Below are 22841 nucleotides of genomic sequence, written 5' to 3' on the forward strand. Positions count from 1 at the left end.
GGAAGTCACGCATCATACTGACCGTGATTGGCTTATTTACCGTTTAGTCGCAGGGACTCGTCGCACAAACAGTTCACACGAAGGGACAAACATTTGTTTCATGCGACCAGTCGCAGGGACCAAATTTTGGTCCCTGCGACCACAGAGATGTGTAGTTCACACGAAGGGACTAGTCACATGAAACTGGTCGGTGGGACTAGTCGCAGGGACTGGTCCCCTCGTGTGCGCCGACCTTTAAGCGCCCTTAATGTCAAAAAACGTTTTTCACTCATCTAATTCTACATTTCACCAAATAAACTTCGGTGAAAAATTTTTTTGGATTTGGATAAAACGCGATTTTTTACGAATTTTTACAAAGTTGAAAATTGCATTTTCTTGCGGTCAACCCCTGCCGCTGATCACAAGAATACCATGCTCAAAATGACCACGTGACTGATGTCTGCGACGTAAGTTCAGGAACCTCACTTGACCTTAAAGTGCATATAAATACACTGGTCGAGTGCGGGTCGTTTACGATATTGTGAGCTTACGATATTGTGACCACTCTGTAGCAAATTCCCACTTGTTTTCAAGTCAGATAAGTCACAACCTAAAATCACGTGTTCCTGAACCTACGTCTCGACTCACTTTAAACCTATGAAGACTGGTGCGAATGGTGGACAAAAAACTTATAAAAAAGTTGCCTTTTATCCAAATCGAAAATTTTTTTCGCAGAAGTTCATTTGGTGAAATGTAGAATTAGATGAGCGAAAAACATTTTTTGACATCAATGGCACTATAACAGCAGCCGAACAAGGAGCACTTTTCCCCTCTTTATGTAATTAACTTTTAATACATTCAAATCACGTTTAGAAAAATCCCTTGAGAGGCACGGCTTTTTGAAGCTATTTAATGCATTCATATAACGTTTGGAAAAATCCCTAGAGAGGCACGAGTCTTTGAAGCTATTTAAAAAACTCGCAGCACGTGTTTTATCGAGTCTAAAAACACTGCTGCTCGGTTTTAAATAGTATATAAATAGCTTTATTTACAAGCCGGAAGTAGTGTTTCACCCCTGAGAGATCCAGGCCAACCGGAAGTTCTTTCAGCGCACCCTTGAGAGTTTGCAATGCAACACGCTAATGCTAAATGCGCTTCCGACTGTTCTGTGAAAACTAAAATCCTTTCCAAAGATAAATAATGGCCAGTTTTTTTCTTTTTGTTTTCGTAAAACGCGGCCATGCCCTAAACCTTGTTTCTTTTATAACTTCAAGTCCCGAAAGCATCAGGTAGTTCGGGGTTACTGACTGCTCATTCGGAGAGCAGCTCTACAAAATACTGCAGCCGCAGCAGCACTTCTCTGGGGGTAGTCTGGAGCATACACTTTGTGATCATGACCGTAGACCCAGAAGCGACTTGATTGCTCCTTCCACTGGTGGGCAACTTCAGACACGGGTAATGCTCGCAGCTGTTGGCGCTGAAAACAAAGACATGTCCATAGCTAATTAGTGGGGCGCGAATGTTGGGACGCTAAGAAAAGTTGTACAAACCACACAGAGTGGACGGCAGCAAGAATCTTTCCTTTAAATAATTTACTACTGTTATTACTGCTGTAAGCGTATTCCACGTGTATTTGCGATTTCTTTTGCTGAGATGTGTTACTATTTGTTGGCCCAAAGATGGCGGATTAGAGTTATTGATGTGACTTGATGTTACCGCCGCAAAACCATAGCTTCTTTTTTGTTTTTGTTCTCTTTTAATGGATTGGACATTTACTTTGATATTAAATGAGGTGTGAAATGAGGAACTTGTAACCTGGATGAAAAAGCACATGTTTTGGAGTCGAAAAGAAGGTTTTTTTTTGGCTTTGTAAAAAACTGGCAGAGTTTCTGAATAAATTGTGGTAAACAAGTTACACATGATGTCGATTTGAAGTCTCGGCAACACCTGATTTAATAAATTTCCTGATTAAAGATCTATCTACCTGCATAAGAATGCTCTTGGCGGGCCACTTGGTGCTGTGTTCGTCTATCAGCCTCTTCGAGCCCATGTTTACTTGCTGGTCAAAAAAGGTCTTGATGGGTCACACCTTAATAAGAATCACAGAAAACATGGGTGTAGTTTAGTAAGAACGAGAAGGCGAAAGAGATAAAGTCATGAGTAATCCAGGATCGTATTAATTTTGCTTTACTCTTCTCTGTGATTGGTACAAAAAAAAAACCGCACTACTCAACCAATCGGATGCAAAACTAAAACCAGTCACGACCTGTTCGTCTGCATTTTTCCGCGCTTTAGGCGGTTTGCCTGTTTTATTCTTTGATTTCTCATTGGCGCACGATTCAGGTAGTTTTCTCGTTCTTCAATCTCCCCAAAGCTCTTTCTCACATTTCCCTTTTGCTAACTTTGCTGTTGCATTTACAAATCTGGTCACTTGCGTTTTCCCGCGCTTTAGACAAATTTGTTGTTTTTATCTTAGTTTCTTATTGGCTGATTGTGATATTTCCTTCAATCTGATTGGCTGTTATGATTACTTTGCTTTTGGTTTGAAAACTCAATCGAATAGCGCGCTATGTTTATGTCGGACGAAGAGTCTATTGAGATAGAATAAATATATGAAAATCATATATTTTGAACTGCGGTATTTGATACGTATGATGGACGATCCTCGCAGTAGATAGCGCTATTTGAGCAATAGCGAAATTCAGACCTGAAAAAAAAATCAGGCCTGTACGGGACTCGAACCACTGACCTCTGCGATACTAGTGCAGCGCTCTAACCAATTGAGCTAACAAGCCTGCTCTCAGTTGGCTTGTTAGCTCAATTGGTTAGAGCGCTGCACTAGTATCGCAGAGGTCAGTGGTTCGAGTCCCGTACAGGCCTGATTTTTTTCAGGTCTGAATTTCGCTATTGCTCAAATAGCGCTATCTACTGCGAGGATCGTCCATCATACGGAAGAGTCTATTGGTAAGAAAAGAAAAAAACTCACCCCTGGTAGTTCTCGCTTAAATATTTCAGTTCCTTACGAATAAACGATGAGTTCAGCGGGCAACTAATCTCATTTTTCGTCCAATCGAATTCCAGATCTTCGGATTTCAAAAGGAATCGAGTCCCAAACCTTTGCATTTCACAAGGTCTTCCTGATCTTCGGGTTTCGAGCTCGGATGGTCACTGGAACGCAAACCCTAGGAATTTCGAAATCTAAAATCTAGATTTCGAGTCTTTTTGCGGGGACTCGGATGTTTTTGGTTTCCTCCACGTTCGTGACCAAACAAATAGCTTCGTTCGGCTTCATTAGAAAGAATATGGTTCAAAAGATTTTAGCATCGCATGTCAACGTACCCTTCCACGTCCACAACACTTGTCACAGCGCTTGTATCCCACAGCCACACAATCATGGCACGGCTGGGAATAAAAGTGAGATGAAACAACATGAAACGAAGAATAAGAAGAATAATGTGATGGTTAGAAACCTCTCTTATATTGACCCTGGGGGCATGTTGGCTTAAAATGTTAAATTTATTAGAGATTGACTCCAAGTTCTGCAGTCAAGCATCGCTATAGGCTCCCTATTTTTAGTATTGTTGACCAAGCGTGTGAACACGATGGTTGGATATTGGTCAAGTTCTTTTTGCGTTTCCCTGCATAGTCATCTGAACAGGTGTATTGTTTTGCCTTTTTCCTTCTCTTTTTGCGCGAATCATCCTAATTCAATTAATGTACATCATGGAGAAGAAGGAAAGGAATGGGGTGGGGCTATATAATAAGTTGTATTCTTAAACCTTTGCACCCTAATATCAGTATGCATATTCTCCATACTGTTCTCTATACATTTCTTAAGGTGCTGACAAGGAGAATTTGTTTAACAATCAAGAGCTTCTTTAGTTGGTGATCATTTCCTTTATTTTCCTGACCTCAATGTGATGTTATAGCAAAGTTTATTTCAAGGTTTTAGTGTAACACAACCGTGACAGTGTAAGTCATGCAATCATCAAAGAGTTATCACTTAAATATAAATAAATAATACAAAATTTCCACGGGCTCGGACTTCGCAAAGTCAAGGTTTACTTTACTGATTCAAAGAGCTATGTGTCGTAGTATTGCAACGTACTGCTAAATGATCTTTTTACATGAATAAAACGAACTATCTACCTCAAAACATAGCTCCGCAACTGTGGGAGTCATTGTCGTCCACGGAAACAACATCCATGACAGCCGATTACGTGACCTGACAAGTTTCCATTTATCACGTGATAAATGATAAATTATCGCGCGATAATAAATATTATCGCGCGATAATTTCCATTAATCGCGCGATAATTTCCATTTATCGCGCGATAATCTCCATTTATCGCGCGATAATCTTCATTTATCGCGCGATAATCTTCATTTATCGCGCAATAATTTTTCATTTATCGCGCAATAATTTCCATTTATCGCGCGATAATCTATCATTTAACGCTCGATAAAAAAAAATGTGTCATGTCCCCTATGGGCCACCGTACTTCTGGGATAAACTGTAGGTCTCGTCTCCAGTCGCATCAGTCTCTGTGATGGTTAGTTGAGGACATTAGAGAAATCTCTTACTTCTTGCAAAGAGCAGGGGAGATAACTCCTAGAGGTGTGTTCTGGCCTTGTTATACAGGCACCCCATTCAAACCAGCTTGATTGCTAGACTAGGCCAGCCTGCCTGAATTACGCAAGTGAATTAATAAATGGATACAGTCTTTGAATTTTAAGGTTAGCCAATAGACAGCACTGTTAATGGACCTACCCCACCTCCATGGAGCATTCCTGCCCAGTTCCCTCAGTTGTTTAATGACTTTACAACCAATATTCAAGTTCCTCACACCACAACCATCGAGATATGTACATTATTTTTTTGTTAGGTGACAGTGCCCTTTTTTAACCTTTTTACCCCTTAGAGTGAGTAACATCTTATTTCTTCTTACAATATCAACCCTGAATCACATATAAAGGTCAGGAAAATAAAGGAAATGAACACCAACCAAAAACGCTCTTCATTGTTAAACACATCTCCTCGTCAGCGCCTCAGGAAATGTACAGAGAACAGAATGGAGAATATGCATACTGATCTGAGGGTGCAAAAGCTGAGAATACAACTTACTATTTAGCTAGCCTCACCCTCCCCCCTCTCCTCCAGAGATGAAGATGAATTGAATTGGGATGATTTGCGCTAAAAAGGTAGGGAAAAAAAGGCAAAATATTACACGTTTTAAGCGGGCTATGCATGAAAACACCAAACGAACTTGACCAATATCCAGCCATCTTGATCACATGCTTGGTCAGCAATGCGAAAAATAGGAAGCCTCTGGCGGTGCTTGACTGCAGAACTTCAAGTCCCATCAGATGAAGTCCCATCCATCAGATGAATTTAACTCTTTAGGCTAACATGCCCCCAGGGTCAAATATGGGAGAGTTCCGTAACTTTCAGTTTATTCAGTATGGACAATTTGTTAATAAATGAGTTTCGTTTTTTTCTGATCTCGTCTTCATGTTGTTTCATTTCATTTTTCTTTCCAGCCGTGTCATGATTGCATGGCTGGGGGTACAAGCGCTGTTACAAGTGTTGTGGATCTGGAAGGGTACGTTAATGTCAAAATCTTTAGTTTCATATTCGTTTTAATGAAGAACGATGTTATTTGTTTGCTCACGGACATGAAGGAAACCAAAAACATCCGAGTACCGCTAAGAGAATCGAATTGTAGATCTTGGAAATGGAAATTCTTAGATTTCGCGTTCCAATGACCATCCGAAACCCAAATATCAGGGAGACCTCGTGAAATCTGAAGATCTGGGACTCGATTTCTTTTAAAATCCGAAGATCTGGGACTCGATTTCTTTTGAAATCCGAAGATCTGGAATTTGATTAGCCGTGAAATCCGAAGATAGGCGATTTGATTCGTCGTGAAATCCGAAGATACGGGATTCGTTTCTTCGTTAAATCCGAAGATAGTTGATTTATTGATTTATTTAGTTATGTTTTTCGTTTTTCAGGTGTAATGGTTCTGGTCTCGTTAAAGGAATGCAGAAGTTTGAGCAGTCTATTAACTGCATGGGCAGAGGTTGGAAAACGTGAGTGTACAGCTGTCTTGGTTTTCATTGGTTTGGCGTGTTTGTTTGTTTGTTTGGTTTTCACAATACAGTCGAACCTGAACAAACTGCCACCTCTCTCAATGGCCGCCTTTCCACAACGGCCACTTTTTTGGTCCTGTCGGGCTGTCCATACATTCATTTAACCTCTCTACAATGGCCACTTCTTCACAACGGCCACTTTCTTCTGTCCTCAAAGTAGCCGTTGTGGAGAGGTTTAACTGTATCTGCAACAAAATCAGTCAGACACAGCTCTTGTAGATTTTAAAGAGAGGTGGATAAATCTTGTTACGGTATCAACATTTCCATTCCTTTCAAAGAAAAAGAGCTTTTAAAAATCTTTTTCGATTGCGGTTGTGAGGTTTGTAATAGCAACGGCCGAATAAAGTGTGGGACTTGTTTGGGACAAGGTCAATTAAAAACTTTCATTTCTCTGACTGTAAAATGGCAAATTAGTGAAGCCATACACATTTATAAACTTCGCCATGTTCTATCAAGTGAGGTGTGTAAACTTTAAAGTCCATATTCCAAATCTACTTAGCGAGCGTTGAGATTTGTTGATAGATCACTTCACCCGTGAACAAGTCGCTGACTAGTTCTTATACCCTTTTCCCGAGGAGTAATCTGTTCGTACGTGTGAGCAATCACCCGCGATTCGTCCAAAAGATTTGTTTTAATCAAATGGATGAAAACTGTAATAGCCTGCTTTCAGGCAGTACTTTGTGTTTTCAAGCGTGAGGCGAGAAAAAAACCCTTTCCCCTCCCCCTTGCTTTGTTCTTTTCCCAGATCTTCCACCCGTCCAATATGGTGACCGAGTATTAATCTTCAAGTACTAGTAGGCTGAAAGTGTAGCTGACTCTTTGAGCTTTTGAAATTATCCTAATAATCATAATATTCATCGTCGTCATCATTATTGTTATTGTTATTCTTCTCATTATTATTCTTATTGTTATTATTATCATTATTTCTATTTGTTTCAAAGGGAGAACCATGTGTCTTAATCATGTCGTGGAGAGAACAGATCAGTTGCCCGCCGAACTCATCGTTAATTCCCAAGGAACTGAAATATTTAAGCAAGAACTACCTTGGGTGAGTTTTTCTCTTTTCTTATCAATAGGCTAATCGTCTGACACAAACATAGTGCGCTATTCAATTGACTTTCCAAACCAAAAGCAAAGTAATCACAGCAACCAATCAAAGTCAAGGAAATATCACAAGCAGCCAATCAGAGCCTAAGAGAAAAGCAACAAATTTGTCTAAACCGCGGGAAAACGCGAGTGAGCAGATTTGTAAATGCAACAGCAAAGTTAGCAAAAGGGAAATGTGAGAAAGAGCTTTGGGGAGATTGAAGAACGAGAAAACTACCTGAATCGTGAGATGAGAAATCAAAGTAAAAACAGGCAAACCGCCTAAAGCACGGGAAAACGCGAGCGAGCAAGTCGTGACTGGTTTTAGTTTTGCATCCGATTGGTTGAGTAGTGCGAGTTTCTTTGTACCAATCACAGAGAAGAGTGAAGCAAAATTAATGCAATCCTGGATTACTTGTGACACAATTGAAAACTGTCTTTTTCTCTATCACCTTCTCGTTCTCACTAAACTACAACCATGTTCTCTGATTCTTATTGAAGTGTGGCCCATTACGACCTTTTTGACCAGCAAGTGAACATGGGCTCGGAGAGGCTGGTAGACAAACACAGCACCAAGTGGCCTGCCAAGAGCATTCTTAAGCAGGTAGATAGGTCTTTTATCAAATAATTTCTAAACCAGGACACATCAATAACTCAAATCTGCTATCTTTGGGTAAACAAGTAGTAACACATCTCAGCAAAATAAGTCGCAGATACATGTGGAATACACTTAAACAGTAATAACAGTAGTAAATTATTTAAACAAAAAGTTCTTCCTGCCGTCCACTCTGCGTAGTTTGTACAGCTCTTTCTTCCTAACGTCGCAGCATACGTGCCCCACTAATAACCTATGAAAGTTTTTGTCTTCAGCGTCAACAACTGCGAGCATTACCCGTGTCTGAAGTTGCCTACCAGTGGAAGGAGCAATCAAGTCGCTTCTGGGTCTGCGGTCATGATCACAAAGTGTATGCTCCAGACTACCCCCAGAGAAGTGCTGCTGCGGCTGCAGTATTTTGTAGAACTGCTCTCCGAATGAGCAATCAGTAACCGCGAATCACGTGATGCTTTCGGGACTTTGAAATTATAAAGGAGACGAAGCTTAGGGCATGGCCGCGTTTTACAAAAGGAACTGGCCATTATTTATCTCTGGGAAGGATATTGGTTGTGTCGCGATAGAATTTACCCGATCCAATATTGTAATAATCACTCCTCCATTGGCAAACAATTATCTCTAGTCCCCACTTTTGTATTCTATTGGCAACGACTGATTCCCCCTCCCTTCCCCTTGAACACCTCGCAGTACCCCCCTAAAAAAATTAATATTAACTCATAGAGTTTTTCATAGTATAGATGAAATACATAATTATGCTCTCCATTGCTATAGACGTAGATTTCTGAGTTCTGCAGTTCAATTAACTGCTGTTTTCTTTTTGTTAAAGAAAGACAGCATATTACTCTAGGTCCTTTAGCTGCCATGGATATGTCTGGTGCAAATCCATCGCATCTCTAATTTGACAGATTACCGTTATCAGTAGCTTATACAGCTTTGCTTTGAATGTTTGTTGTAGTTAAGTAGAAGTGAAAGCTACATTCATCTTAAGCAACATCCGTAATAGTAAAACGTGCGAAGTAATCTTGCCCTTGAGCCGAGCGGAAGTAACGCGCAGGCACATCCTCTCCCCACTCCGCTCAGAGTTTTTGTGCGACACCACATCTCGCTTAATGCTCCCGCGCGGCTTATGTATCTCCCTTTAAATGAATTTTAGATAGTGTTTATTAGGTTTTCATCACTATGTTACCTAAATTACATAATTCCACACTGCCGTAAAAACTCTGCTAAGTGTTTTATTCACAGACTTTAAAACAGATCATTAGACGCTATTGAAATGTCGACTCGAGCTTGCTTGGGGATTTGTTGTGTAATAAATAGGCGTAAAATGACCGATCATCAAAATAAAAAGATTGGTAAAATTTTCTTCGGAATAATGGCGAAGGTCAGTAGCATTGCGTAAAGGTTCATTATTCAGGAACTCACAACGACGCAACTAATTACGTAACGCCGCACAACGGTGCTTTTATGACAAAACAAACCATGTGGTTCGTAGGTTTGAAATCACCGCAATATCAAAGTGTGGGATTTATAATACGACAAATTCTCAAAATACTAAGCATCCCTGTAAATCCCTCTGTCCTCTATCCACCATCATTCGGTTAACGGGCCTAGTTGGTAGTTCTTCATGACCCTCAATGAAAATGAAGGTGGCGGAGCCGCCAATTGGAGCTGCAGAGCTTGGGTTTCAAAGTTTCAAACCTCGCAACTCATTTGCTTAACGTTCTAAAAAGCATATAAACTTGCTAGCCTCGTAGGTTATCAATCACTTTTTGAGGTTTAGCATTAGCGTGTTGCGTTACAAACTTTCAAGGGTGCGCTGAAAATTCACGGTTGGCTTTGATCTCTTAGGGGTGAAACACTACTTCCGGCCTGTAAATTCAGCTATTTATTGAGATTTCATATTTTAGCCGGTGGCTGAGCAACCTCTCTCAGTAAACTGCTCGTAAATCAGTCAGAAAGTTTCGAATCACTCTTCTTTGTTTTATCAAACACTTATTACACAGCAAAGTTTAAAAACAATCACAACTATTTTATTGACATATTTTTACATTTTGATTATTTACAATTTTATATTGCATACTTCTATATGCAATAAAAAAATTTTACTAAAGTAAATATCAAAAAACAGTCCATTCACTCTGCTCGTTTAACTCAGGAACAGGTTCCTTGCTCAGCATGGTGGAAATATTCCAGTAAAAAAGGTATGGCTGCAAAATTGCTTTATCTTAGATGTAACATTACTTGAAGCTATACCTCTAAATATAATTAATGATCTGGTGGAACTGAATTTTGTATTCCTGTTATCGTATTAGACTTGATTTCAAACAAAACTTTTAAGACCTGTGTAATCATTGATCTAAAAGAGCTTATTGACCAGGCTGACAGACAGATCACACTTGTGTAACCCTTAGACTCCCAGAAGTGATTAACTTGTAACTTCTCCCTATGATATCCAGACATGATCCAGCAAACAGGTAATGAGAATACTCAAAGTTATCAGGTAGAAGTTATCATCTTGATCTACCACCAAATTCTCGTAACAAATTCACAAAGAAATGTGTAACAGCCAGAGGGGAGAATTGAAAATGAGATCTTGGGAATTGAAAGGTTAATGTGCAATCTCTGAAATTTGTGATGTGATTGGTTGTTTTGTAGTTCCACTGACCATTCAGAAGATTGTTACTGAGAATATACATCACTTGTCCAGAGTAGTTTCATGTTTAAAAGTTGCATAAAATCAATTTAAATCTTGTAAGGTATAATGATGAGTCTATTCAAATATCTGAATGCGATGGTTACTAAATTCAGACACAACTATTCGACCATCCCTAAGTACTGCAACAGAGACGGGATTATTAAATTTTCCTTTAATGTCTCCTTTTGATCCAAATTTTGTAACGAACTTTCCACTAAGATCAAATACCTGAACTCTGTGATTACCTGCTTCACAGACAGTCAGGTGTCCTGCCTTGTTAACTGACAAACGAGGGTAAATGAACTCCCCATCCCCCTCCCCCTTCTTTCCAAATTTGTATAAAAAACTCCTACTTCTATCAAACACTTTGATACAATGTTCACGTCCGTCTGACACTATGAGATATTTTTCATACTGTGTACAGTGAATGGGATAGGTTAAAGAACCCTCACCCCCAAATTTACCTAAATAATGGCCTTTAGGAGAAAATATCTTGATTAAGTTGTTGCTTGAATCAGCAATAATTATATTTCCGTCGTTCTCTACACGGATAAGCCACTGAAATGCACTACATATTATTGACAAATTACATGTGATGCGTAAAAGGGTAATTGACAAGCGAGATTTCTGAGAATCGTGACAGGTTACCCGACTTGACCTCGCACATTTTAATGCTCACTGTGTAGCTGTCGGTGGACAAACGTGTTTTCAATCAGATGGTGGACCGGTTTTGTGAAGATTGGCTGACCTTCAGTGGGTCTTCAGAATGGCTGCGACAGATCGCGAAGTTTAATTGAAGGGAGATTTTAAGGAAAAGTTGACGCTATTGTAGAGTTGACTTAAAATTTCTGGAATAAATGGGCGAATTTTTATGGGAAGTCAAAAGTGGTCGTACCGGCTGTTTTGTTGGGGGAGCGCGTTTTGAAATGAATGTGATGACTGAAAAGGGAGATATCTGAGAATCGTGTAAGTTTACCGTGACCTTGCTCATTTTGATGCTCAATGTGGAGCTGTAGACATATGTTTTCAATCAGATGGCGGACATGTTTTGGGAAGAGTGGCTTTATTCTGGCCTCGACGAAGCTTAAAGATATTTGGGAAGAGCGTAGGTGATTTTAAAAAACAACAGACTCTTTATGACATTTATTTTGTCAGGTTGACATTATCAGTAGCTTATGCAGCTTAACTTTAAAAGTTTTTTGTACATAAGTGAAGGTGGTTTCTACTCTCTTAAACCACACACGGAAGAGTTAAGCGTGTGAACTAGTTGTCCTTGAGCCGAGCAGAAGTCACACGCAAGCGCGTCTTTTTCCCACACCGCTCAGAGCTTTTTGCTTTATTAGCTCTTGCCTTATGCTCCCACGCTGCTAATGTATCTCATGTAGTGTTTTATATCACTCTATTACCCGAGTTTTATAATTCCACACAGCGCAAGTCAGGTGTTTTATTCACTCCATAAACACTAAATTTATCACTCGCCGCTATTTACAGGAGCACTAATTCGAGCTTAATATAGCTTGCGAGGGGACTTATTGTATAAGAAACACGCGTAAAATGATAGATTGTAAACTTTCACCCGGAATAATTGTAAAGGGAAACCGGAATCCTTTGTCTCCTAACTTTTTCTGTTCTTTCTACTCCGGAAATTATCTTTCTCCCCTTCCTCCACTTTTCAGTTTCGTTCTTCCAGCCAATTTAATTGTAACAATATTCTTTTCTCGTGAGATAATAAGTCAGAGACTGGACTCTTTCGTCACAGACGAAGGGAATGTGGTGGTCCTTATTGTGGGATGAAATCATTATCTATCTTTGGCGGTTTTTTAATTTTTGGTGACCAATCCCTTCGCGCATGTTTGTGATTTCGTACATCAGAATAAGAGGAAAACGGAACTGTGACCTTAGGCAGCATAAAAATTGCTGCTCATAGATGTCATCTATTTTCTTTTCTATTTTGTCACATGTTTTGTGTAAAGTTGAGTTTGCTTTTAGAACAGAGAGCAAAACACTCGCAGACTAACACTGCAATCGACGATCGCGGCATAATTAGCAACTACCGTGACGCCAAATATCTGTTAAACAACTTCAGTTAGTAATCTTTTGATTGAAATGCTACTAATATTGACCAGTAAATGGTTTGAACCTGGGGGTAACATGTGAAGGTGTAGTCTGATCGTCCGCGTGAGTGTAGTCCTGAGAAGGACTGTTGTCGGTGGTAGTGACTGACGTTTCGACAACCTGTGCGGAAGTCACCATCAAAGTCAAGTGAATGATTGTTGTCAGTAGAATGTTCTTATTCCAGTTCGTGTGAAATGATCGGTTGGTTTTGCCGTGATGTTATTGGCTGTAAGACTCAAGTGACTTAAGTCGGTCGTGATTGGTCTGTTTCGATCTGTCGGTAAAGTTAGGTCGTTCTTTTTCGGTCGTTTGTGATGTTTATGTCGTGAATGAGTCGTTTGTATGGAGCGGGTAGTTGTTGACATCTGTTTAGGGGAGTCTGTTCTAAGTTAGTAAACCAGCTTTCCAGTGTCAGTCGTTGAAAATAGTCAGTGCTGTAGGTTAGGCATTGCGCAGAGTCCCAGTCAATGTTATCCAGAGTCCCAGCAACCATACCGTACATAAAAGGCATGTCTGAAAACATCTCGCGCATCTTACTACCCTTCAATATCCGCGTCGCCTACAAACCCATCATCACACTACGTCAGTTACTAACCAACGTTAAAGACAAAGACGAACCGAGGAACAGACAGGGAACGATTTATAAGATCAATTGTTCCGACTGCCAAGCCTCCTACATCGGTGAGACTGGCAGAAACCTCACAACAAGACTGACTGAACACAGACGGGCGACGAGGAAAGGTGATGTCAGCAATCACATTGCTGAACACCATCGACTTACCAACCACAACATTGACTGGGACTCTGCGCAATGCCTAACCTACAGCACTGACTACTTTCAACGACTGACTCTGGAAAGCTGGTTTACTAACTTAGAACAGACTCCCCTAAACAGATGTCAACAACTACCTGCTCCATACAAACGACTCATTCACGACATAAACATCACAAACGACCGAAAAAGAACGACCTAACTTTACCGACAGATCGAAACAGACCAATCACAACCGACTTAAGTCACTTGAGTCTTACAGCCAATAACATCACGGCAAAACCAACTGATCATTTCACACGAACTGGAATAAGAACATTCTACTGACAACAATCATTCACTTGACTCTGATGATGACTTCCACACAGCTTGTCGAAACGTCAGTCACTACCACCGACAACAGTCCTTCTCAGGACTACACTCACGCGGACGATCAGACTACACCTTCACATAATATTGACCAATTACATAAGATACCTAAATACTTATTTGACATGCAATACATCTGAGAATTATTTAAATTTAGCTTGACCTCAGAAATTCAAAGCTCATTATGAAGCTGTCACTTGAGACAGACATGTTTTATCAATAAGAAAATTGATAGTGTGTTAGAAGAGAGGCTTACCCTTATCATAGCTGCGAACGATCCAAGTTTTCACAAAGGTCTTTGAGAAGAGCGTGACTTCTACAAAAACGCTCTGAAGTCAAATCCGTGATTTCTGGCGTAACATTGTGTGCCGAATGGACTATGTGACTCAATCAAGCTTTCATTTTCGTGTAGCAACGACGTTGGACAGAATGAAAAGAACTTTCCTATTCTCGCCCTTCCCTTATGATCATGAAAACGTTTCATCGATGGCTAGTTTGTTTCTCAGATGCAGTCAAGTAGTTTTCATTACAATTGGTAATGGGACTTCGTGTCGTACAATTCCGCTTTTAGTCATAATCCTAACTAGCAAGTCGAACTCCCCCATCGCAGTTGTTCGTTTTTTGTTCATCAATTGTCTTTTTAACAGCACTAAGCAGATACGTTTTGAACGAGAACGGCGACTACAAGAAGAATAAAACTTTTTTATGGCGCACTTGTACATCCACCAATTTTCAGAAATTTCCCCGTATGAATATCAAATCTTAAAACAAACTAATAAGGGAAACACTGCACTACATACGTCACAAAAGGAAGATTCCGACCGCGACCGCATTCCATTCACTCTCACGTTTCACCCTCCCAAGCACTCACTTAAATCCATCATTCTTAAAAACTTTAAATTACTTCAAAACAATCCAGAGACAAGAACTATGTTTTCGCAGCCTCCGCTCATTTCATTCAAACGCGACAAAAACATAGGCAATATTTTGGTCAGAAGTTCTTTTCAGACTAATGACCAACCAGGCACTTTTAAACGCGCTCGTGTACGATGCAAAACGTGTCCTTTCATTCACAACACTGAGAACATATGAGGACCCAAACGATCCATAAAGATCACCGATCACTTCACGTGCACTTCCGCCAATGTAATCTATTGCATAACTTGCACTTATTGCAAAAAGATTTACATCGGCGAAACAGGCAGAAGACTAGGTGACCGATTCCGAGAACACCTTCGCGACGTGCAGAGGAATGACAAGGACACATTGAAACCAGTCGCTAGACATTTTAGTTTACCTAATCATTCTAAGCAACATATGGCAATCTGCGGTCTTTCCTTACACTTAAGTAGCACGGAAAGCCGTAAAACTCTTGAACAAAAGCTCATCTTTCAAACCGGCAGTCTAAATCGCACAGGTATCAACGAACGCTTTTCATTCCACTAATTTATTCGTGTTTTTCTCGTTGCCATGTTCCCACCAATCACGTAGCTCCATTTTCTGCCTTTAAAAGCACACACAACCCACAATTCCTCTATTCGCTCCGACGAAGGGCTAACGCTCGAAACGTCAGCTTTTATAATCGTAACGGTGGCCAATTTACCATTTCAACTTTGTTCATATATTGAAATTATTTCGTTACCCCCACCGACCCAGCCCCAAACAGTTTATTTTGAAACTATCAGCCTTTAATAAGGGAAACAGTTTGGCAGGAAACGTCGAGGAAAAGAACCTTTTACAGCCATCCGTTTTCATCTCCGCCTATGGGATGGTGGCAAGGAATTCGAAAGAGGAACTCGCGCCCTTTTGCTCCTTGGAATTAGGGAATCAGTTTGCTAATGTTTTATACTTTGGCCAAGATTGAAATTTTTGTATCTATATGTAATTTTAGCCAATAATTATCAATCACTTAGTAAGTTCAAGAGTTTACCTATACACCTACATTGCCTATTTTCAATTTTCAACCGTTGATTTACCAAGCTAAGGTTTAATTGTGTAAAAACTGTCTAGCAACATAGATCTGAGTGAAAATACGATCGTCGGTTTGTTGAGGTGTACATTTCATGTCGCTGTCTAGGTTTACAAGTTATCAACTATCAGAAATAAGAAATTTTTTATCAATTTTCGCTGCGACGGAATGACCGGCAGCAGGGTGCGGTCTCAAATAGACTAAATGCCTGGCAGTTGGAAATTTTCGCGTAATTTTAATTGAAAAGTTCTTTTAAACTTTTTAAGAACATCAGATGCTTGTGTAGTAGATTCAAAAAATTCAAAAAATTTGTTTGTTTTTTTTTGTAGTGGACAAATTCTGCGAGTTTGTACTCCCCATAATATTGCTCGGTTGTAGACGCTTAGCAGCCTACGCCTCTGATCAGAGTGCTGGGCACGGTCTCCAATAGAATAAATGCCCGGCAGTATGAAATATTCGGCGAAATGTCATTGAGAGGTTCTGAGGCGTTGTATTTCATATATGGCACTTTTACCCTTTCAGTTCTTTCTGTAAGCCAGCGAATCAACATGGAACTAGTCAACATGTCCCCCTTACGCTAACGCTGTTTTGGTTCACTTGATGTAAAGACTTCCGACAGAAGCAGTGTAGTTTATGCTACGTACAATACTCCCAAAGGCCCTGTTACACTAAATAAAAGTACAACTTCACTAAGGTAAAACGGGATAAGGATCTTAAATCTATGCTCCGTGAGAAAGGTCTTCTGTACTATTCACAGAATTCGGGGGGACATTTTAAGACCGTGCCCAACAGTCTGCTAAAGTGTTTTTGTGGTTCGGAAAAATTTATCCACTAAAAACCAAACTAATTTTAGAATCACTTGGAATACCTAAACAAACATCGTATTTTCTCACTGAATAGGTTTATTTGAGGTTTTCTGTATTGTTTACCTCCATATTTAGTAAACTTGAAGCTGTTCTGACGTAGGCCACCCTTCACGCCACAGTGATCTCAAAGAAAACATATTGCGAAACCAACTTGACCACCCAAGCCGCTTTATCTAACATGTTTATGTGTTTCAGTACGGTACGTTCAAGCGAGCTTGACCACTACAAAACCAACGCAATTCTTAGAATCGCTTGGAAATAACTATGGTTGCAACAATCTCTTTATCCCGGATGAAACATTACTTAAAGATAAATCTCTCAGTATGATCAATGACGAAGTAGAACTGAATTTTGTGATTAACATGTTACTTCTCCCTATGATATTCATACATTATCCAGCAAACCGGTAATGAGAGTACTCAAACTTATCAGGTAAAAGCTATTATCTTGATCTAACACCAAATCCTCGTAACTAATTCACAAAGAAATGTGTAACAACCAGAGGGGAGAATTGACCAATCAAATCTTAGGAGTTGAAAGGTTAATGCGCAATTTTTGACATTTGTGATGTGATCGGTTGCAATTGTTTTGTAGTTCCACTGACCATTCAGAAGATTCTTAGCGAGAATATTCATCACTTCTCCAGAATAGTTTCATGTTTAAAAGGTGCATAAATCTTGTAAGGTATTATGACGAGTCAATTCAAATATCTGAATGCGATGGTTACAAAAGTCAGACACAACTATTCGACCATCGCTGAGCACTGCAGTAGAGACAGGAAGATTAAATTCTCCTTTATTGTCTCCTTCTCATCCAAATTTTGTTATAAACTTTCCAGTAAGATCAAATACCTGAATTCTGTGATTATCTTCATCACAGACCATCAGGTATCCTGCCTTGTTAACTGACAAACAACTAGGTTCATTGAACTCCCCATCCCCCTCCCCTTTCTTTCCAAATTTGTACAAAAAAACTACCATTTCTATCAAACACTTTGATACAATGTTCCCGAAAGTCTGACACTACTATATTTTTCACACTGTATACAATGAACGAGAAAGCTTAAAGAACCCTCACCCCCGAATTTACTTAAATAATGGCCTTTAGGAGAAAAGACCTTGATTAATTTGTTGATTGAATCAGCAATAATTATATTTCCGTCATTCTATATAGATAACCCGTGAGGATTCAACAGCTGGTGATCAAGATTTCCATAACCACCAAACTGGCTCAGGTACTCACCCTGCTCACTGAACAATTGGGCACGGTTGTTATTATTGTCCACCACTACGATGTTATTGTTTTTCTCAAAAGCTATCCCAGGAGGCCAGTTTAACTCTCCCTCTTTATCACCTATGATACCTAAAGATCTTAAGTAAGATCCATCGCAACTGAATACCTGAACTCTGTGGCTATTCACCTCAGTCACTGCAATTTCATTACGTTCATTCACTGCCAATCCCCAGGGATTCCTTAACATTCCAGGACATGAACCTTGTTGTTCAAAAGATAACACGGGTCTGAATTGTCTGGGTGAAACTTGAACCGGGAAGGGACTACCTTGAGCTTCTTCTTTGTTCACTTTGATTACTGCCTGGCATTTTCCGGTTTCTTTGGCGAAATAGCTCACTTTGTAGCTTCCATCTTTCACTTGCATTTCTTCCGTGCAGTCATGGCCTTGCTGGCTTTTTGTTTACACAGTTACTCGGTCACGCTTTTCGTAACATTGTTGTCCTATGGCATTTTTTGTTGTTACAACAAAGTTTGCTTCAATTCCAACGATCGCTTCGGAGAGTCCTTTTCCTTCAGCAGTTGACAATCAAGATCTATCTACCTGCATTAGAATGTTCTTGGCAGGCCACTTGGTGCTGTGTTTGTCCCCAAGCATCTTCGAGCCCATGTTCACTTGCTGGTTAAAAAAGGTCGTGAAGGGCCAAACCTTAATGAGAATCACAGAGAACATGGTTGTAGTTTAGTAAGAACAAGAAGGTTTAAGTAATAAAGCAGTTTTCAATTGTGTCATAAGTAATCCAGGATTGCATTAATTTTGCTTTACTCTTCTCTGTGATTGGTACAAAAATTGGCACAACTCAACCAATCGGATGCAAAACTAAAACCAATCACGACTTGTTCGCCCGCGTTTTTCCGCGCTTTAGACGGTTTGCCTTTTTTTACTTTGATTTCTTATTGGCTGACCATTCAGGAAGTTTTCTCGTTCTTCGATCTCCCCAAAGCTCACATTTCCCTTTCGCTAACTTTGGTGCTGCATTTACAAATCTGGTCACTTGCGTCAACCCGCGCTTCCGACTGTTTTGTGAAAACGAAACGAAATAAACAAACAAACCAATGAAAACCAAGACAGCTGTACACTCACGTTTTCCAACATCTGCCCATAAAGTTAATCCACTGCTCCCTCTGCTACATTCCCTCAACAAGACCAGAACCCTGACACCTAGAAGAACGCAACTAACAAACAAAAAATATTAGTAAATACATCAATACATCGGCCACATCATGAGGAAAGAACCAAATAATGACTGCAGAACTGCATTGACCTGGACCCCAGGAGGACGGCGAAAACAGGGCAGACCAAAGACAACATGAAGGAAGACAGCAGAGAAAGAAAGGGAAAAAGCTGGATGGAACAGCCGGAGTGAGGTACAAATCGCAGCGGCTGACAGAGCTGGTTTGAGGGAATGTGTTGAGGCCTTACGTGGCACATGGCATGAAGGAGATAGGCGAAGAAGGTGACATCAATACATCTACTCTCTCCGGATTTCACGAAGAATCGAGTCCCAGATCTCAAGATGTCACGGGGTATCGAATTCCAGATCTTTGGATTTAGAAAGGAATCGAGTCCCAGATCTTCGGATTTCAAAAGGAATCTAGTTCCAGAACTTCGGATTTCACGAGGTCACCCTGATCTTCGGGTTTTGAGCTCGAATGGTCAAAGAAACGCGAAATCTAAGGATTTCGATTTCTAAGATCTAGAACTCGATTCCTTGAGCGGGACTCGGATGTTCTTGGTTAATCCTCCGCGTTCGTGAGCAACAAATAACATTGTTCTTTATTAAAATGAATACGAAACTAAAGATTTTAGCATTAACCTACCCTTCCACATCCACAACACTTGTAACAGCACTTGTATTCCACAGCCATGCAATCATGACACGGCTGGGAATAAAGGAGAAATGAAACCACATGAATACAAGATCAGAGTAAAACCAAACTTATTTGATAACAAATTGTCCATGCTGAATAATCTAACAGTGACAAACCTCTTCTATATTTAATCCTGGGGCCCAAAAAGTTAAATTCATCAGAGATGGGACTTCAAGTTTTGTAGTCAAGCACCGCTATTGGCTCCCTATTTTTTTTATATTGATTACCAGGCATGTGATCAAGATGGCTGGATATTTGTCAAGTTCCTTTTTGGATTTCACGCACAGCCCGCTTAAAACGTGTAATATTGTACCTTTTTTTACCTTCCCTTTTAGCGCGAATCATCCGAATTCAATTCATCTTTGGAGGAGGGGGGGAGGATGGGGCTAACTATACGATAAGTTGTATTCTTTGCCTTTGCACCTTAACATCAGCATATTGTTCTTCGTAGGTTTCCTAAGGTCCTGACGAGGGGATCTGTTTAACAATCAAGAGCTTCACTAGTTGGTGATCATTTCCTTTATTCTCCTGACCTTACTGTGTGATTCAGGGTTGATATTTTAAGGAGAAATAAGATGTTAGTCACTCTAAGGGGTAAAAAGGTTAAAAAAGGGCCAATTGTAACGTAACGAAAAAAACATGTACATACCTTGATGTTGGTGGTGTGAGGAACTTCAATACTGGTTGTAAAGTCATTACACAACTGAGGGAGATGCTCCATGGAGGTGGGGCAGGCCCATTAATAGAACTGTCTATTGGCTGACCTAAAATTTAAAGATTTCATTCGTTTTTTCGTTTATTTGCGTAAATCAGACAGGCTGGCCTTGTCTAACATTCCACCTGGTTCGAATGGGGTGCCTGTGTAACAAGGCCAGAACACAACTCCAGGAGTTACCTCTTCTACTCTTTGTGAGAAGTATGTGGGTTCTCTAATGTCCCAAACTAACCAGCACAGAGAAGACGCAGCTGGAGACAGAGCCTACGGTTTATCGTCTTTATCCGAGAAGACTAGATTGTCTAACCATTTCCGAAAGTATTCGCAATTATTGTAATACATTCTCCTCAGTCACTAGAGACCCTAAGTGCATGTTCATCTGGACTAGGGCTTTTATTCATGTTGTTAAAACAACATGAATTAAAATTAATCTTTTTTCTTCTATTTTGGAGCTGGATTTCTTGGAGGAGTACCTCTGTATCTCTGCGATCTGGAACAATTTCCAGAAAAGTATGCAACAATAATTCTACATGTAAAAAGGAGAGTTATTGAAACTAAAAGAAATTCTACGCTGCCAATAGGACTATAATGACATTACTAAGTTAGTCAGTACCTTGTTGAGATTCAAATTTTCACTCAGTCTTTTGCAATTCACAGAAACTTTCCAGAGAGTACTGCAATAGTAAAATTCAATGAAAAGAAACTTTAAAAAAATGCAACATGTTAATATCTGTATGTGAATGACAATGTTAATCTTTTTATTGATTCCTTCTTGAGGAAAAAAAAAAGCAAAATTAAGATTTATCCTCTAACTCCCATGATCTGATTGAACTCTGGGCAACTGAAAATAAATAATAAATAATTAGATAATAATAATTAATCTTATATATTATTATTTTTTATTACATGATAATAATTAACCTCATTTATTATAATTAGCAGGGAGTAGGACTTGAACCCAGGACCACCAGAATACAAGTCCAGGGCCCTGGGCACCACTCTGCCACACTGCCTCCTTCAAAACTAAAGTTGTCACAATGTTAAGTTTTGTAAATGAAAGAAAAAAATCTGTGGAATAAATAGCAGACAAAGGCCACCCATCACTAACTTGAACAGAATAAAGCAAATCAAAAATAAAATCAAAAATCATTGTGGATTAAATTAGGGTGAAAATAGAACATCACTTACTCTATTTCAACATTGCATTCCTTATGTTGCTTTCTGTTCAGATCGTATTCCTCTGGTAGAATTGAATTTCCAGCCTGTGAAAGTTTGTAATTCCAAGGGGCAAACTGAAGGTTCAGAAAGTTAGAAGAGTGCAAATTAAATTTATTCAGGGCTGTTATAAAACTACAGTCCAACTTATACTGTACACTGGATAGTCAGAACAAAATAAAGATAATTGATGAAGCCAATGTTTGATTCACTCAGCAACACTCAGTCAGCAACGACTTAAACCTTTGCACCCTAATATCAGTATGCATATTCTCCATACTGTTCTTCATACATTTCTTCGGGTGCAAACAAGGAGAATTTGTTTAAAAATCAAGAGCTTGTTTAGTTGGTGATCATTTCCTTTATTCTCCTGAACTCAATGTGTGATTCAAAGGGGACAGTGTAAGGAGATATTAGATGTTAGTCACTCTTAGAGGGGAAAGAGTAAATTACCCACAATGTTTGTCAAGGCAAAAATAATAACAAAAAAATTTTCTAAACACTACGTTCTATTGTCTGTGCCATGTTGAGTACTACAGTCAGTTCATTTACGTTTTGTTATATCCGGGTATCCATGGATATTGCAGGCTTGGCTGCTAAGCCCAAGGACGTTTTAGATACATTGGATTTGCCTACTTTCGGTGTAAACTCTTCTTGTATATTTGAGTCTGTTCCATTACAGTTAAAGACTTTGCGACGCTACATTTTTCAACAAAACTTGCCTACCTCAAACCACCTCCAAATGCTGCCCCAACAGCCATTTTACACCACCTAGAAAAGATGTTATACAGAACACCAGTTGAGGCTGTTATACATGTTCAAAGCAAAAAGTTGTGGTAAATTCATTGACCTGATTAATAGTCCACTTTTAGTGAAAAACTTTCATCACAGAAAAAATAGAATTATGACTTTTTATTCTAAGAAAAGAAGTTTTACAAACTATAGGTATTGTTCTTCTTCATGGCCTCTGTTGAGGAAAAAATGTTGTACATGTCTACGGGCTGTTTAAATTTTGTGTATGTGGGGGAAATATTACCTTTCCTTTAACCCTTTAACTTCTATGAGTGACCAAGGCAGAATTTCTCCTTACAATATCAATATGATATCAAGCAGACAAGTGACGAGAATAAAG

The 22841-nt window shown here is 39.6% G+C and overlaps 1 protein-coding gene and 1 pseudogene across 7 annotated transcripts in view; one reads left to right on the forward strand and one right to left on the reverse strand.

Annotated features, from left to right (window-relative positions):
- The first annotated feature begins 4691 nt into the window (after nucleotides 1-4691).
- On the forward strand, nucleotides 4692-9980 carry LOC111319956 (protein SSUH2 homolog; annotated as a pseudogene).
- A 7416-nt stretch (nucleotides 9981-17396) lies between these two features.
- LOC148729921 (protein SSUH2 homolog) overlaps nucleotides 17397-22841 on the reverse strand; it is a 31144-nt gene continuing 25699 nt past the window's right edge. For 4 of the 7 annotated variants that reach the window (XM_088761404.1, XM_088761407.1, XM_088761405.1 and 1 more), the window contains 8 exons: nucleotides 22436-22480; nucleotides 21683-21786; nucleotides 21108-21168; nucleotides 20429-20543; nucleotides 20203-20256; nucleotides 19729-19791; nucleotides 18992-19083; nucleotides 17397-18556 (listed from right to left, as the gene is read on the reverse strand). In XM_088761404.1, coding sequence (XP_088617530.1) covers nucleotides 18531-18556; nucleotides 18992-19083; nucleotides 19729-19791; nucleotides 20203-20256; nucleotides 20429-20475 — 282 coding nt within the window. In that variant the 5' untranslated portion in view covers nucleotides 20476-20543; nucleotides 21108-21168; nucleotides 21683-21786; nucleotides 22436-22480 and the 3' untranslated portion in view covers nucleotides 17397-18530. Of the gene's footprint in view, nucleotides 18557-18813; nucleotides 18926-18991; nucleotides 19084-19728; nucleotides 19792-20202; nucleotides 20257-20428; nucleotides 20544-21107; nucleotides 21169-21682; nucleotides 21787-22435; nucleotides 22481-22841 lie in introns of those variants that run through there. The other 3 variants (XR_016001805.1, XM_088761403.1, XM_088761401.1) reach the window with 3 other exon arrangements.

Source organism: Stylophora pistillata, chromosome 5, assembly GCF_964205215.1.
Source record: "Stylophora pistillata chromosome 5, jaStyPist1.2, whole genome shotgun sequence".
Taxonomy (NCBI): domain Eukaryota; kingdom Metazoa; phylum Cnidaria; class Anthozoa; order Scleractinia; family Pocilloporidae; genus Stylophora; species Stylophora pistillata.